This window comes from Orbicella faveolata, unplaced genomic scaffold (genome assembly GCF_042242905.1).
Source record: "Orbicella faveolata isolate gen_17 unplaced genomic scaffold, um_ofav_v1 contig_48, whole genome shotgun sequence".
Classification (NCBI taxonomy): Eukaryota; Metazoa; Cnidaria; class Anthozoa; order Scleractinia; family Merulinidae; genus Orbicella; species Orbicella faveolata.
The window spans coordinates 14766610-14785488 of NW_028301578.1; the positions used below are offsets into that span (position 1 = coordinate 14766610).

Sequence of the window (18879 nt, forward strand, 5' to 3'; positions counted from 1 at the left end):
AACTCATGTGTCAACGCATTGAACCGCAGTTTTCAGCGGTGTTGTTGCTCAGCAACATGACGTCAGCTTCAAGCTGGCCCATGAGGCTTTGTTCACTGATGACTTGCCGACTGTGTGCCACATAACGGTAGATTTTCTATATATGATATTCTTAATTCTCATCAGCCGTATCCTTAACACCCATTGATAATGTAAGGAGAAATTACTGGTTGATAACTCCGAATACCGTACAGAAAATGACCCTTGAAAAATTATGATTTGGGTTTCCAGGAAACAGCGCGTCGGATTTTTTCCTCCTTTGAAATAGTACATTTTACAGTGCTTACTTCCTATTAAAGTTGCGACCAAGATTGTGGAAGTTCATTCGGAGTTTACAAACTCCGACGCATTAACCTACGCGGCCAACATAGGTTTCGTTCTCTAGAAAGCGATGCTAGCAAGGAAAGTCGTAAACGATTTTTCTTTGGACCAAATTAAACAGTCACTTGAGTATAACATTGCTTTGATTTCTGCACTACCATGCTCAGAACTAACATCGAAAGAAATGTATAGGATCAGTAAGGAGAATTTTATAGTTCAAGTCTGGGAAAGAACGAGAGGGTATAAGTAGGCAGTTCACATTTTGAATCCTTCAGCCCAGCAGTAATAATAATAATTTATTTTACTATTATTATTTTATGAGAAAATTGCGAAAGAACGAGAATAGACTATATCGATCAAGCAGTTTATTCGAAACTGTGTTGTTTACACTTACATTACATTGCAAGCTAAAGAGATTTTCATAATAACTTTCACTGATTTTCTCTCTCTTTTTGAGACACAATGGGACCACGAGAAAAAATTGAACACGCCGTTTTTCCAACACGGACATTTTGAGAGACGACTCTGTGAAAAACAAGATTTCCGAAGAATTAGAGGTTTTTGCTTACCTCGGGAAGGTTTCTTTGGTTATTATGGCAGGAAAACATCGGCTCATTTTCGGAAATCTTCGGAGAACAACGAAATTTGCCCTAGACTTTCGGAAATCTTCGGAATATTTCGGGAAAAGTTGTCAGAGGCGTGTAAAATCTTTTTACTAATTCAGCTTGACAGGTCCCGGTGCTCAAAAAACGTTTTTTTTTTTTATCCCACGGCAGACAACACGACTTCGCTGACCACGGCGTTATCACTGCGCACAGTGATGTTCATGGTGACTCCCTGATCGAATGCCAGCCGGGCTTGGACCAGGACATCGTGTCCCCCACGGAACACCCCCGCTAATAACAGGGCATGGGAATTCTTCTCCGTGTTCACTTTGTCGGATCGCTCACACGGCTGCATGCCGAGGTACTCGATAATTTGCTTGACAGCCTCTGTTAATGAAAGATAAAAAGACAAATATCAACAAATTAAATTTCTATACAGGGAGGGCCGAGGGGTGTGTTTATCTAGCGCAAAGCTTCAAACGAGGAGACATGGGACTGTGGAGGGTGGGGAGGCCGGGCGGGGGGGGGGGGTAAGATTAATGCCGCTAGGCTCTTTGTTTCATGCTTTGAGACGAAACACTCAATATACCCCAACATCCTGGGTCGGGTTGCTCAAAGCCCGATTAAGCTAACCCAGGATTAGCGAGAATTTTAGTTTTAGTTGCCTACCTTTTCGGTGAGTGTTTATCCTTCAGTTTTGAATTTGAGTAATCTCAAACTACACAAACATAAGCTATAAAAACATTTTTATTCCCTAAAAATTTATACATGGGTTAACTTTTAATCTTGGGTTAGCGTTAACCACCTTTCGAACAGCCCGTTCCTGCGGTGTATAAATGTGGACATCTAGGAACTATCAAGGAGATTAGACTAAAAATTGAGAGCAGAGGGACTTGGGACGGACCAGCATTCCATCCAGTGGAACTAGAAGAGGGGCGCAATACCCCTGGTCACATCATTGAAAAATTTGCGTGACTGTCACCGAGTAATGCAACACCCTTACCTTCGAGGCTGTTCATCTGTGTAAGTGCGTACGTGTCCTGCATCTCACACTCGTCACCAATCTCATCCCACGATGCCAGGAAGTTCGTCTTGTGAACACGCTGCACGTGATCAGCGACAAGAACGTCTATGTCTTCAAGCTGGGGGGTAGGGTGAGATAAACATTGTTAACATTGACATGTAAAGCAATAGGCCATTTTACAATGACGGCAGAAATTCTCGAGCGCTCATTGGCTAAGTTCCTTGTCAATAGGCGGACAGACACGTGAATTTATAATTTATGCGATGCGTCAACGAGCGAGAACGGGTATTTTGACAATTTGTTATTGTAAAAAATAAATTGACGTCAGTTTTTCATGCGCCTGTCCTGTTATTGACAATGAATTTCGTCAAAACATTGTCAAAGTAGTCTGCGGATCCACTCGGCTATCGCTTCGTGGATCCACAGCTACTTTGATAATGTTATGACGAAATTCGTGATCAATAACAACACGGACGCATGAAAAACTGACGTCATTTTGGACCTCTCTGCTTTTCCCATTTAAATGCAAACTTGTTAGCATAAGGACAACTTGATTTACACAACAAAAGCAGTGAGGTCTTTATCAAAACAAGGCCACCTGCAGCCTCGCTGCCATTCAAAGGCCAGGTCACTGAACAGACAACTTTAAAATGATCTATTGGTAGGAAAATATGACAGCCTGTTTCGAAAGGTTAACTCTCGTCAATAAATACATGGTCTGCACTCTACCATTCCGCCAAAAAATCTGGATACTTCGCATGGAAAACAAGTGACTCATTTACACGTAACCTTTTCTTTACTAATTTAAATACCGTTATAAAAGGAATGAAAGATCAAACAGAAGGCAAACACATACCACATATTCATCCTCGTATCCCTCTTCATCTGGTTCGCCTGTGCTTGGGTCGCAGTCTTTCACCACAAACTTAAGCGTGTTCGTAAACGTGCAAGTAACTGAACAAAGAAACAAAGAAGTTATGGGAAAAACAATAGCTGCCACCACACTCACGCGTGACACGCGCTCCCACGCACGCACGCAAGCAGCCAAAGCTCGAAATATAAATTTTCCAAAATTATTTTCATACATTTTTAATAATCTTAGCTCTGAGAATTTGGTTTTACATCACGACACTGTCTCCTTGAGATCATTTCCTATATTCTCATTACCTGTCTGTCTGACAATGTATGGAAATTGTGAGGAGAAATGAGTTCTTGAACAGTTGTCACAAACCTGATGAAGCGTCTTCAGGGAGTTTGATCAGCGTATAAGTGGTGCCCGGTGTGTTGTAAGGAAGCGAAGGGCGTGGTATGTAAGACACGACTTCAAAATCGGAATCCGAAGGTTCCATCTCCACCTTGACCTCTTCTAGGATCTGATCATTCAATGTGTTTGTACAGTCGAACTGAAACGAAAATCAAACAAGTGCAAGTTAATAACAGGATGGGAATTCCACTAGTTTGTGAATTACAGGAAAACCACGTTTCCCACTCAACTAAGCCTGCTTAGCAGGCGTTCTCGTACTTTGATTTTTTTGCTCTCGCTCCAATTTGCGCGCGGCAAGAATGCGGAAATACCTCTCCGAACGGGAACTTTTACTACGCTTTCTACGCAGGCTACACTTAACAGACACGTCCTGACTCCGTTTTGCACCGACGATGCGCTATCGCTGAAACGCCAGCTTTCCGAATTCACCACGACAATTAACTTAGCTTTATCAGTAAAGAAAACAAAAAACATGCAACACCACGGACACACACCAAAAAATACAAATTGGGATTTGATTTTCGTGAACAAGCGTGGTGCCTTCCGTAAACCAAGTTTTAGAACTTCAAACGAAATTTCCTTAATAGACCTTTTAACTCGGGCGGTTTGTTGCCCCATTTCAGACCACATGATGATACTCTTGAGAATTCTTGCTTTCAAAGTTTCAAATAGTGGCGTGTAGATACATAAATAATTTTTAGATGGAGAAAAGAACAATTCTTTAGAGAATATCACGTAGTCTGTAATGGAATGCAACCCACCCAAGCTTAAAAGGTCTATTTTTGGAAAACATACTCAAAAATGTAATCAGTTCTGAGCGATAATTTTTTTTTCTTTTTTTTTTTTTGTCAGGAACCAGGAAGACAATCTATTCACTGCCAACTTACCTGAAAGACAATGTGATCATTAAACACGTGTTTGACACAGTTCACCACATATTCTGTCTCAGACTCAGTCAGTTCTACTGGTTTTGGCGAGGACCTGAACAGTGGACCAAGCTTTGAGAACTGAGGAATGGCTGCCAGTTGTTCTGAAGAGACACGAAGAATAAACTATCATTATTCTCGACTTCAGAACCAGTGAAACACTAAGTTGGTACTTAACTCCACTTTCTTGAAGATGGAGTGAAAAGGGGCATTGTAAATCCTCATGAAAGGCATGCGAGTTCCTTAGCCTTAACACAATCAGCAGGTTGCCTAGGCTAGTCTCCTTGGCAGACGCTGTTTGGGCTCGTCACGCAATTTTCTCGTCACGTTCGTGGGAGGAAGATTGCGTGACGAGCGTAAAGAGTGTTCAGGTTGCCGGACATATTTACGACTCTTTGCTTTCGCTGCAGGTCAATTCCACGAGCAAGCTTGAGATTTTTGATCGAAAAATTTGTGAGTCTTCTTTGGGAATTTTTGGAGGACTTAAGAAAAATTCGGAAATTCATTGAAAATGTTCGAGTTTCTATGAGTAACGGCACAATGAAAATAGTGGCACTTACCAGCATACACATCCTGTCTGGTGGCTGCCACGGGTGCTGAAGGCTTGGTTGGTGCAGAAGGCGTCTCGATGACTAAAATAAACAGGAAACAAATGTCTCGAGACTCCGTTTGCTATATACAAACTTCAAAATTGTAGTTACCAAAGGTAGAAAACACTGATCAACATAGAGCGAACTTAGAAATAGTTAGATTACCGTTCTGCTCGAGAAAAACAAGAATGTGGCAGAAGTGGACAAACCTGTTTTTCCAGGTTTCACGACCTGGTCCTGCATTGGCGTGGTTGCCAAGGGAACAGTCTTCAGATCAAATGGAGCAGTGTGAGATGAATCCTTGACATAAGCGTACAGAGCTCGCTCCAGACCCAAAATGGACACTTGAAGACCTGGGGAATGCGAAACATGAGTTCAAAGAGAATGAGTAAATTATATTTCAAGAAGAGGAAATTTGACCAGTTCACTCAACCAGTACACTGACTTCACTGATTTTACTTTCTCCAAATCGTGTCAAACTACTTGGAAAGTTTCTATACGTTTTTGCAGATTTCCAGAGTATCCAAATATCTGCGTTCATGTGGCGTTAAGTCGAATTACAGCGGTTTTCATTTGAGTGTCGAAACCTGACTGGTTTTGTATCATTACGCTACACGATTGGCTTGAAAAAACTCGCGCCACTTTCTCATCCAATCAGAAGTCAAACCAAAACCAATAGCGACTCGCTCGCACGCGTTTTCCCGCGCTTTGCGTCAGCTACATGTAATTACTTCGAGTTTTGATTGGTTCACTGAATTGTGTGTGGCCTTTGTGATTGGCTAGAGTGATTACTTTAGCTTTTTGGTTTTGGTTTTTACAACACTCAATAACAGTTGAAAACCGCTCTTAACTAATTATTGTTGCATTTAGTTATCAGTACCTACCATTTAAAATGTAGCCCGATGACAATGCCTTCTCTTTCTCCTTCAAGATGTTCACATAGAAAGTCGCCCTGTCTCTTACTTCGTCATCCGTATCCAGCAAGCACCTAAATAACAATAACACATCACAAGAAGTTCTTTACAACTGGAATCTATGCTCTTGAACCCGCGGTCTTTTTGGTACAGACGTTGCCAAGCAACATGCAATCACCAAATGTTGTCATGCTGACGTCACAACTTTGGGAGTGCTCGTGAATTCTCGTGATAGCTTTTGATAGGATAAGAAAAATCGGAAACATTTCGAGCGGTTCTACGACCGTTGGCCGAATACGGGGTTGAAGAGGTTCCAAGTGTTATGAAAGTCGCGAGTTGGACTCTGTCCTCTGATAACTAATTAGTTCAAGACTCGATATCTTTATTCGTAACAGACAAACCTAGAGAGCAGAACAAGGATGCTTGAACACAGGCTGTCACAGTGAGCTCCAAACTTGGCAAGAGAAGTCACGGCAGCTGTGAAATAAAACAGAACAGGCATTACAGCAAATTGTTAGAACCTGCGAGAATCTGTAGTTCGTCTGGTGTGACATCCAAAACAGGTCTTCAAAGAAAACTACAGTTACGTCTCGCGTTTCTCTGGAGAATAATAATCAAAGAACAACATTCTTACCAGCTCTGACGGCAGCATTCTCCAAGATTACCCTGTTGTAGATGAACCGAATGTACTTTGAAGGATTCTGGCTGCGTGGTCCTTCACGTCCCAGAAGATGGAGAATTCTTGTGGCAAGGACAGTGTGTTCACAGTCTTCAATGAATTCACACAGATGGCCCAGTCCTGTCAGGCGAAAAAAAAAATCCAGTCACTTTTCTCTGACTTTCATAATAGCAGAGAGGAGGTGAAAGAGTACTTCTTTTTAGACAAGGGGTCGTTCAAAAAGGTACAAGGTACTTTCAAAAACGGGAAGAAGGCAGGAAGAAAACGATTTGAGGGTGAAAAGGCTCTTGAAAGTGTCAAATAGTAGCTGCTTTACTAAACGTTTCGGGTTTAACCCTTCTTCAGAAATAACTTTGTGCCGCCTGGAGACGTCATAGCGAACCAAACTGGTATGTCTACATGAATTAAGAATTAGGAACTTTCGTGATGTGACACACATGTCAAAAATGCACAAAGCAACTCTTAGAAGACTGTGCCAGAAAAGCAAAATTACCGGCTTCTTTGGCTTCTGAATTCTCTTCAATGACAGTGATGATGGTGTCCACAATGGCTTTCTTGTAATCAAATCCTCCCTGAGAAGAGCAATAACGATAAAACAAATTGAGCACCATTACCCAAGAAAAGCAAGCAGCCCACATACGACCAGAAGAAAGACTAGGTCATGTTGTACTACAACAAAAATTGGTTAAATACACTCTTTCATTTTTATAAGAATATGTTTTGTAAGAATATCGAGAATGAAATTTGCGAATATTTAAGAATATTTTAAGAATAAACCCGAGGCTAAGATGGAGAAAGAATTTTGTGTGTTGAAGATTTGTAAATAAATACAATTATATGTTTTAACTAAACTATATAAAATTTTTCCTTTCTCTAAACGGCAAAAGTAGCCAAAAAGCAACAAAAACAGCACTAGTTCGCCGTATGTTCGATGCTGATAACATTTCTGAGAGACGTTATGTGCATCACATCACGCTTTAATGCCAGCAGCCTGGCTCAAAATTACTTCAACACCATCCACACACCAAATACATTCGAAAACAGAAATGCCATGCACTATAATCAAAGAATATTCACAAGAACATTTTCAGGCTAAAATTGGCAGAAAAACTAAGAATATTCAGCCTCGGCTGGAAAAAAAAATTAACATATTCCTGTAAAAGAAAAAAGAGTGCAGCACAAACCTCATCTCTGAGCATGGACGACAAAAAGTTCATCATAACATGATGCTTCCTGGGAAACTTGAGGCACAAAGACCTGATTTACACAAATTAAAAAAAAACAGTAAGCAACAACAATTCTTGGATTCCATTGCATAACCAAGTGGAGCACAGCTGAGTGGTTATGGTGCCGGACTTGAAATCTGGAGGTCACTGGTTCAAGCCCAGCTCTGATCCCTTAGCTGGAGTTGTTCCTCGTGGTCTATTTAACAAATAGATTCCATGTTCAGGAATAGATCACAGATAACGTTAAAATGTGGTAAGAGCAATAAAGTGGCACATGAGGCAACAGCCGAGTGTGTCGCTGATGTTCTTACCACATTTTGGCGTCTCCTGTGATCTGTTACTGAACAGACACACGGCAACATGGAATCTGCCTGTCTTGTATAATATAGAAATGTTAATGATGTCATCTATGCATCTGTTGTCCAATAGATCATAAGTACAAACCAATCAAAATGCAAGAATAATTTAACTTATTATATTCAACAATCAGATTATGAGCTTGGGATTTCTATTACTCATAAAAATCAAGAGCAAATGATCTAGCTGTTTAAGTAGAAATCTACTAGTCATCTAAAACTTTATCTAACTCCTCGTCACAGACACTTCGAAAGTGCAAAGAAGTGGCAGCCAGTTTGCTAACGAGCACACACTGCTGGGCTACTCACTATCTACAACAGAACAGACAGTGAGTAGCGTAGCCAATCTGAGAACAGCATTTGTGATAGAACGCTGGTAAATTTACAATTACTGCTTGAGTTAGCAATCATAGAATTCTGTCAGTTGTTGTAAAACAATATTATTATGGTATGGGTGACATTGTGCATTGTATCAACTGACCTGATGGCATCAACGACAACAATCTTGAACTCATCTGAGATCTCAGACATGAATGATGAGATCTGTTTCATCAGACGATCAACACTGCTCTCATTGCCAGTCTAACAAAAAATCATCACCAAAAACATCAAATTGCAAAAGTCAAACATGCTCAATTTCAGGATTGGACAGTCTTCATGAGCTTTGTGGCTCAGAACAGTTAGTGCTTGCTACATGGTTAGTACGGGTTGAAACAGAGTTAAACAGAAACACTGCTACTCTATCCCCCAAGCCCTTCTCCAGGGATGCCGCTAAGCACCAGCTGCCGGGGAAATTCGCCGGCTGAGAAAGAGGTGATCGCCGGCTGGATTTTGGCGGGCAATCACTCAGTACAGGACAATGAACGGTCTTTAGGTTACGCATGTACAATCATTCGATACCTGTACCATATCGCACTCTCTAAATGAAAAGTTTGGAACAAATTCCTGACTACCTTGAGTATCGGTGGCACTATAACAAGTCAAATACTTGAAATAAAATCTTGTTTTGAGCACTTGTTTAGCGTGTTCTCTTTCTGTGTACTGTGTCCACCATCTTGTAAACACGCAGCTTGGTAGTCCAGCATTTACGGCATTGCAAAAAATTGGGGACAAAATTTTTGTTCCAGGTCTCTCATGAAAAATGGTGACTGGCTCAATGAAAATCTTAGCCAGGAGACTATTTTCTTAGCTACAACCCTGCCCCCTCCAATGGAATGCTGACCCATTGCAAGATATTTGCTAATATTTTCCCAGGTTGTCCTAACAGTTCACCAGTACCCATTTATACACCTGTGGGGAGAGAGGCACTTTCAGAGTAAGTGTCTTGGTCAACATCTCAGCACAATGTCCCTCAAACCCAGATGGTTTGCTCTGGAGTCTAATGTGCCAACTACTACACAGTCCTAGTATTCCTGTTTTCAAACTAACCTTTAGTAGAGTGGTGATTGCCAGTGTAGCAATACTGCGATTGACATCAGTGATCAGGTTTTCAAGATCCAAGTTGCATGTTGTCACAGACATGGGTTGTGTCATGGCCACCTTATTCAATGTGCGCACTGCAGCAAACCTCAGGGTGGGGCGTGGTGAGCTCAGAAACAGCTGCAGCACTGTTGAACAAGTTAGACAGTGTTGTAAACATTGTTGCAATGCAATTTTTATTATTAGTAGAACATACTTTATATCTGCAAGCCATGGGTCAGATACAAGATTTTGCCTCCTTGTTTATTTTTTACCTGAAATTGCTGGGCATAGATCTCTGGACTTGAGATTTTTGAGGTTTACAAGAGCACGAGCAGCTTCATAGATAACCATCTGTGTAAAGATAAAAAAACATTAAAAGTTAAAAATTTTCTGAAGTAAAAATAATACACAAGCTGAAAACTATATCATAATTTTTAATTCCTATAGCTACAGACAATCTTTTGAACTCAAGAAGTCCTTATTTATCATTTATCATGTATTAGTTCCCTCCAGTACAATTTTCTGCTTGGACATGCAATATTTCTTGTAATATTTTGTTTGGTTAAAAAGGGGTATGGAAGTGGAAGAGGCATTTGTTATGAGCCATGTTAACTTGTTATTAAGGAATTCTTGTGTCTATGATGCAAGGCCAGGGACATATATCACTGATGTTCAATAAAATCTTACCTCACTCTTGTGTCTCAAGCAACTCTCCAGAAAATCATATACAGGGCTCTCAGCACTAAAATCACATGAAAAGAAAAACAGTTATTCCCTGCTATTAAAACACAAGGGTGCAGAAAGCAAAGAATTTACTCAGGTTATGTGTCAAGATGGCTAGGGGCTGTAGATCTAAAAGGTGGAAATATTTAAGAATGGTCACTTTTAACAAAATACTTACACTTCAGGTTCTTCATCAAGATACTTGGATGCAATGCGTATCTAAAATGCATAATATTATGAACAACAGTTTAATATTTTGTTATCTTCAACACATGCAACAATGTATTTTTCAATCAGCTCGTCTTAAGAAATCTCAATGACATTTAACATTTGAAAATTACTTAATTAGTGGATAGCATGGTAAGATATTGAGAACTTACCAACATGCAAACAGCATAAGGAGATCTAAGAGACTGCTTGATGTACTTGAAAATAAGTTTGGACACAGCTAGTCGATCTGTCTTCTTCACATGATACAGAAGACCAAGAGCGTGGTACTAAGGAATGAAAAAAAAACATTCTTTTCTGGTATGTCATTTTTAGGGCCTGATTGCAGGGCATTCCTAGGATAGAAAAACGTTATGTGATAGATTGTTTAGTGTCTGAAGTGAGGTTACATGGATCTTTGTTCGCTTCTGTTCCTGGAAAGTAAAAATTTTGTTCCTCTCTCTCAACCTCAACTACCGCTCTGTACTTCAGGTTTGGCCTTGAGTGCTACACAAATTCACAATTTCCCCAAACCAAATAAAAACATGAAAGGGTTTATGACAGAATTGTAAATGGGGCTCTGTACTGTGGAACCTATACCAACACACACTACCGTTACTGTAGTACTGCTAGAAAGTAACTTTTCACTTTAAAATATGCACCTCATTTATCTCGAGACAATCTTGTATCTCTCAAGACAATCTTGTATCTCTCGAGACAATCTTGTATCTCTCGAGACTAGATATGTTTCCCACCATGGAGAGAAGCCATTAAAAACTTCAACAATGCGATCATGTTACTTTGTTTTCTGTCCAGCCACAAATATGTAGACACTTACACTGGAAGTTTGCAAGTACAAAACGTCAACTGTCTGTGCACTTAAATCATAAGTTTTAAATATTCTGCGAGATAACACAATACAGCAAAATCTAGGTCTAATTTTCATGACATTCTACAAGGGTTCATTAGTTCGGACAGTTAAACAAACATACAAGTACACATTTAAACATACATCATGTAGGAGTTACAATAAATTCATGCTAACTGTACATAAAGTGGTATCTATCTTATAAAGCAAGTCTTGTCATAAATTAATAGTGGGAGAAATGTAATTCTGTCAGAAATTTCAAAGAGGCTTCGTGAACTCTTGAATACTCAGCTGAATAAATAACCGAGTATTCTGGAATTTTTAAGAAACATCCCGGTGTAAAAATACAAAATTGGGAATAAAATTCTACCATTTGGGTGAGGTTATAAAGTCTTAAAGTTTCTGCAGCTTATTATATTTTCTGTAACAGCGTTATTGTCCCCCCACCCCTCACTTGACATCACATGTATGGGTACATAAGGCCACACAGAAATAACAACACTAAACGCTAGATGCTAGCTGCAAATGAAATTACACATGGCATCAATCTTAAATAAAACAAGATTTTTGGGATCATTTCTCGTCATTTTTAACACTGAGAGAAACATAGTTTAGTGATTGCCATGAGTGTTCATTAACACTGGATTGGGTTAACAGCACATACACAAAACTTTCCCAGTGTTAGGACAAAGAAAAACCCAGAAATAATTAAAACATGGAATTCCCAAGCTTATCTCAGTTTCTGTAGCATAAAATGACTAGCCCAATAGATGTTGTTTCCCCTTGGATGGAATCCAAGTCCCTCACAAGTTACCTTAATCTTACCACAATCATTTTGGTTGCCTTGATTACAAATGAAAGTAAAATACAATATGACATTGTTGTAATTCCAGAGCTTTCCGAGAGGATTCATAGGCTCTTGGACTGTCAATGTGAATTAAACACATTTGACAATTCAAGAATATATGACGCCACACAGTGATAACCCAGTTCTGTAAATGTTGATTACACAATGTAACATATAACTTATGCAGAGTTTTTTAAACATATCATGTCATCAACACTGGAAAATAGATGCAATCAGATGGATTACCAAGAGGGTTCCCAATTCTTGCACTGTCAGCTGAATGAATCATCTAACAATACAAGAATATGGGAAACTTTCAACAGTAACATGCTGCTTACTTGTTTCAGAATCATTCTTGAAAGTTTACACAAGCATTGAATTCATCGTCTTACAATGTAGTATATAGGTATGAAGACATGATTGATCAGCACAGTTATATAAAAGCAACTTAAGCAGTTGTGAAATTAAAGCCTGAAAAAATTCCAGTTTAATAGGGATCAAACCCATGACCTCTGCAATACCGGTGCAGTGCTCTACCAACTGAGCTAAATATCAAGTCAACTGGGAGCTGGTCATATTGTGAGTTTGTAATATGTAATATACCCGTAGAGGGTCAAGCGACATCTGATCACTCATGTCTTCATATCTTTTTCCAAAGTTCAAATATATGATCTTTCATATGTTCACATATATATAACATACATGTATAGGTGTCCAGAATAGGCCACTTCTGAGTTACCTTGTGCCTCAATCTGTTTCACAACAAGTCCTCATGCAAAATCTTTCATATAAAACTGAATTTGATTTTGCATGAAAATAACCTGTAAAGGGGGTGGGGGTGGGGGGACACATTTCCATACCGATGGTTTTGCATGTAGACTTATTTTCACACAAAGGCAAAAGGCAACCTGGAAATGACCTATTGAGCAAACAGAAGGAGACATACTTGTATGTACATTGTAGGGTCACTACAATAAAAAAAACTTGTGTTACACACACAGCTAGTTCTCTTTAGAAACTTTTAAATGAATGCAATTCATTTCTTTTGTGTGCATTTTGCCAATTTTGTTGCACTTGGGACCAATGATCAAACTATGTTTTGCAAAACATTCAAATGTGCCATTATTGCATTACAAATTTTCCTCAGGCTGATTTAAATCAAATGCCTTTGTTGTATGCAACCTTGTTAGCAATGCTTATGTGCTGCCTGCATCACACAAATTAATCACAAACAGCATTCATCAGAGATCACAATCCAAGGTTACAAGTGTAGCAAAGGTTTTAAAACATTTTTCAAAATCTGGCCAAAATTTTGTGTCTGCTGTACTTGGCAATCGCAGGCAATTTCTTGGCTTGACACAATGGACTTATTGAAAGCTTGTCACAGGTGACAAAGTTGCCCTATTTAAATCGGCAATACCTGAACCATTGTATTGTCACTTGACACTGCCTCCTGTGCTTCATTCACCCAACGTTTCACCACGTCATAGTTTGGCTTCATCAGATGCTTCAAAAATAAGTATAAACTGCATTAGTAAAACTTGAAATCCCTGAGCTTGTCCTTAATACACATGTACTACATACATGTACCTAGGTCAGTAACTTTTACAAGTAGGTAAATATTACATTGTCTAATTTCTCCTATAATCCTTCAGGAAATTCCAAGTTTGGTTATACTTTCTTTTAAAAATTTTAGTTTTTGAGACCTCTCCACATCCCCACCCACACCCCCACCGCATCCTGGCGTGATAACCCTGCTTGGGGTGTATATGGATATTTTCTGAGACTGCATTTAAATATTTCTGTCATGTAATTTTACTCATGCTAAATATAAACTAGTACTGTTGTAGTCGCTACTGCTGTGATTGCTTTTGTTTAAAAAGTCATATTTTCAAAACTGAGGAAATGCTTACCAGAGCTGAAACCAAGGATGCACTTGACACACTAGCATTTTTGTCAACGATTGCTTGCTTCAAATAACGTTCAATTCCTTGCAACATTGTGCTCTGCCAAAGAAAATTGGCAAAAGATAGTTAAAGGCTAAGATTAGTGCAGCAACAATGAAGATAGAGGGAAAATCACTGGATAAGGACTGTAATAACAGCAACATGAGTCATGCAAGTTTCTAAAGTGAGCATCAAATCAAACTTAACTTCAAAATGATTTTAAACATTTTTTTGTATCTGTGACTATAAAGTGAAACCTGAATAATTCAACTGGCAAGAATGTTGAAACAACTGACTTATTTCATTTCCTAGGTGACAAAAGATGTCAAATGGGTTAACTGAAAAAAATAAATGATGAACTTACATCTGTGATTTTACAAAGGGCCCGAATAGCACTGGCTCGATACATGTCCTCCTGAAATGAAGACGACAACAAAAAAGTGAGTATATCATACCACATCATGTATAACCTAGAACTGATTATAAAGGTCAAATTTCTGGTGAAATGATCATTTTTGTTTCTGAATGCCCAACAAGGCTGTTGCCTAAGGAAATTTTTAAGGAGCCCTTTGGGCTCCTTCCATTAAAAGTTAGGAGCCCAGATAAAATCCTCCATGGTCAATCTGGGGGGGGGGGGGGTAGGGGAGTTTGAGGAAGATGGGGGGGTTAATTGTGGAAATTTTGGGGAGGGGTCCTGGGGTAGAGATCTTCCATGAGACACTGATATGGTCTAATATCAATCAAATTTTATAAATAAAACATTCAGCAAAGTGACCAGGTCATGACTGAGAAAGAATACTATTTATGGTCAAACTCAATAATTGGTGTATCCATGCAAGTGCTGCAGCTTTTTTATAAAAATTTATGTTGCTGCTTTTGTTTTTGAGTTTTGCAATTCTATTTTAGAAAGACGAAACACGTTGTACAAATCATGAAATGCAAGCTGCAAATGAAAACAAATAAAAATGAAAGAGGCATTGGGGGGGGGGGGGGGGTTGAATTTGGCCTCACTGAAATGTGCGTTCCTTCCCTGGGCTTGGGACATTAGTATAAACTAAAGGTGATTTTGAGGCAGCATTACAGTAATATTGGCCACTTCTTTGGAGAAAATAAATTATTGTATATTGGGCGGAGTCGTGACAATTCATTGATAATTTTAAGTATAGAACCCTAGTATGCAAAGAGAATTGCAATGGCGTGTTCTTTCTGCTGGCTAGTTACTCGAATTATGCTTTCTGAACCTAAAGAAATTCATTCAGTACATCTAAGTGAAGTTTTCTTAAGTATCGGACAAATATTTAGACACATTTACCTTTTCAACTGTAAATATAATGTCAGCAGGATCATCACTCCAATTCCAAAAATATTTGTTATCAAAGTAGTTATTTTGCAACTTGGAATCAGTAAGGCAACAACAGAGACACAATCCATTGGCATATATGATGTACATTTATTCAATACTGAGCTTGCTATGCATTATAGCGCGATTTTTAGATATGGCTGTTTTCAGCTGTTTTGTGAGCGGAGAGAGACTTTGTTGCCGTGTTTTTGCCCAGATTTCTCATGATAAAAGCAAAACAGGACCAGAGTAGCTGTTGTTTTCCGTGTGATTTATCGTGTGAATAATTTTTTGACCGATTTCATGAGAAGATTGAAGTCAGCAGACAGATGACATGGGAATGAAAACTCCATGTTTAGGCACCCACTCAGGCTCCTTGAACAAAACTTTAGTCGCCCGCACTTGTAACTTACGCACCTCAGGTGACCAGGCGCCCATTGGGCAGCAGCCTTGCCCAAAGAGAGTACAAGTGTAAATATGCCTTCAATAACAAAATTAATGGGTTTCAACATTTTCATAGGGATAAACCTGCTCTAAGTATCTTAAAGTACAGGTTTAAAGGAGTTTAAGAAAAATACCTTTCCAGTCATGTCCTTTGTCAAGCTGTGGAACAACAATGAATACAAAAAATTATTACACACACCACGGCAGAGTAACTTGCCAAGATTAACCAGTGCACAATAAGAATAAAAGTCCTTGAAAAACTGTTGATTTCTTATTATATGCTTTCTTTTGCTCTTCACTTCATATTCAGACTGTGGACAGTCTCTCTTTTCCTCCAAAATCCAAGGGGAAGAACACAAAAACAAGTAAGCATATAAGCTGGACGTGCGAGCGGCAATGCTTTGAACTGCTAGTAGAGCGAGCATTACGCCTGCACTACTGGCGACTCGTCGCATCACCGCTCGCTGCTCACACATCATGCTCACAGTCACACTCGTACGCGTATTTGTTTTGCATTCCTCCCCACAAATTTTCGAGGAAAAGAGAGCCTGCTCGCAGTCTTCTTCTTATTCACTGTATACATTCTGACAAAAATGTGTTCCAATATTAGCCATACAATAGATTAAATTCTCTACTTGCAGGGGTTTGGTTAAGGGCTAGGCAACAGGCACATTGACTGGCTGTAAGGATAATTTTGTCTGCCTGGTTTGACCTTCTAGATGAAAGTTTTTCTTATAAGGAAGTTCAGTTCAAAACGTTTCGCCCGCCTGTGACAACCAGTGGCCTACCTGCTGAAAATGTTAGTGAAATCACTGTACTTGTCATACTAAAGTTGTTGAATAAATATAATTTATCAATTATTTACCTGCTAGTAACAATGATGACATCTTCTGCAATGTTGGCTAATTCTTTAATAGCCAAATACACCATTCTACGAAGCATCACCTACAAGGAATCATTTTCTCATTAAAATGGTGAGACATGTTGAATTGAATTATATGAGTGGAAAAAGTGAATCCACAAGATATTCATGCAGAAATTTATAATTTTGTAAACCACTGAAGCAAATGTCAATTTCACATTTTAGTTCTTGCAAAGTCTTTTGCATTTAGTTCCTGAAAATTCATGTCTCATATGAAAATATTTCAAGCTTACAAATACTTCAAAAATGACAGATTACCACATGATGTTGATTTGAGATTTGAAACACAGCAGTTCTTACAACTATTGCCTTGCTGATGACAAAAAAGTACTGGAGGGATCGTGTTTTTGTGCAATTAGTTAACAACTCTTGGTTATGTGTAATAGAAACCCAACTCACATCTTTAGACTGAAACAGCTTCGTCATTGCAAAAAATGCCTCTGTAGCTTCTGTAGTACCAAGGTGCTGTCCCTGCAATCAAATAAGTTATAATATAATATCAGCATAAAGATTCTCCCTGGTGGTCTCTTATCATTTATTACAGCAGCAGTTGGGAGAATTTGTGACAATGAGAATTACTCCTCGATGTTCATTTTATAAATTCTTATGACTTGTGTTTGAATTACACAGTGATAATTGTGAGAAAAAACGAAAAGACGATCACTATTAGTACTGTTAAAAGTCAGGTAACACACTTGGTAGTCTTTGGATGGTGGTGAAGAAAAGGATTGAAAATATAACAGGCAACAACACAGCAAGAGAAGTGTCTGATAAAATGAAGTATATCCATTTTGCAATCAAAATAATAACTCTCCATTGACTTGACTTCGATTTAAATCAAAATCGCTCCGATAAATTCGTCTTCTTAAAGTTTTTTCCGTCGCCTGACTGCTTGACAGAATCTTGGTATTTGGGTAAAAATTTACCGTGAAATAATGAATATTTTAAGGTTACGTTTTAGCCGCAACCAGTTCATGATCGGCGCGTTCAACTGAACTATCATGTAAAATTTACCATCAAATTCACTCACCTGGTTGAGAACGTACAGAATCTTGGTCAAAATATGAATACATTTCCGTGGATTTATCGGAGTTTCGTTAAATGTGCGAGCCTAGGGAAGGAGAAAAAATTTGTGACGTGTGATTTCTCTTAAAAGAGGGAGAAAAAAAAAAGAATTTAGACAAACTAAAAACCAATAATGCCAAGCTGACCTCTTGGAGAACAGCACTTTTGTCGAGGTTCTGAAATGGGTTCGACTGCGCTCCTAAAACAAGTAAGAATGAAGGATCGTGATTAATTTGTGTACAAAATGCTCGCAGAAATGTATAAAAGCACATAAAGATCATTTACCGTCTTCTTCGTCTTTCTTGTCCCGCCGTAAATACTGCATTTTGCCTATAAAATCACCGAATTCTCGTCAAAATGGTGACACTCAAAATGGAGACGTGGCATAACAAAGCAGGATGGGAAGGTATCGCGGGCTCATAAATGAACGGCGGTGTTGGGGTGTGCGGAGCCTTGGCACCAGGATGCTGCTGGTTTGAACACTGGCCGGAGTTATGATGAATCCTCTCTGATCTTACACTGGGTTGTTTGAAAATCGCTTAACGCTTACGCAGGGTTTAAAGTCAACCGAAGTATCAATTTTGCGTAGTTTGAGATTACTCAAGCTGAGAACTGAAGAACAAAAAAACAAAAACAAAAAAAACGGAAACAGAAAACCTCACCAGAAAACTACAAAACTGAAAACAAAATTCTCGCTAATCCTGGACTAGCTTAGTATAAAATGTTACCTGGAAACAGGAGCCCACGATGACACCTGGCGTTGGACTAGTACCCAGCTCAGGAAGAACCATACCGCCATACCGATTACTGTTTTATACTGCTGAACTTGAAATACGGTTTGGCTTTATGCGTCAGTTTAGCCCGTCTATAACCTTACCTCTTTACCTTCTTACTACAGTGACCCCGCACAAGTATGCGTTAGATCTTAGTCCAGTGGGCACGGACTCTATAGCTGTCGTTCATTTTCATATCACCAATTTTAGTTAAAAAGGACTATGGGGACGAGAATGACAAATTCGATGTCGCAGATCACACATGTACGAATTGCGGACCTGTTCCTAAAGGTCTTGTCGACACGGAAATTAAGACTACGATAACGCTTGAAAAGAAATG

At 39.1% G+C, this 18879-nt stretch overlaps 1 protein-coding gene across 1 annotated transcript; it reads right to left on the minus strand.

Annotated features, from left to right (window-relative positions):
- Positions 1-712: 712 nt before the first annotated feature.
- LOC110044845 (coatomer subunit gamma-2-like) lies at positions 713-18397 on the minus strand. The gene is made up of 27 exons (XM_089281599.1): positions 18052-18397; positions 17913-17965; positions 17732-17812; positions 17101-17172; positions 16645-16724; positions 15914-15938; positions 14361-14411; positions 13964-14056; positions 13471-13557; positions 10509-10625; positions 10307-10347; positions 10093-10147; positions 9678-9756; positions 9373-9551; positions 8426-8526; positions 7547-7619; positions 6856-6934; positions 6318-6482; positions 6085-6160; positions 5654-5757; positions 4979-5122; positions 4740-4811; positions 4141-4283; positions 3221-3392; positions 2846-2943; positions 1969-2107; positions 713-1352 (listed from the first exon to the last, which is right to left on the minus strand). Exons 1-27 carry the CDS (start codon positions 18089-18091, stop codon positions 1123-1125), a joined length of 2649 nt encoding a protein of 882 aa, XP_089137725.1. The 5' UTR covers positions 18092-18397; the 3' UTR covers positions 713-1122.
- Positions 18398-18879: the final 482 nt, after the last annotated feature.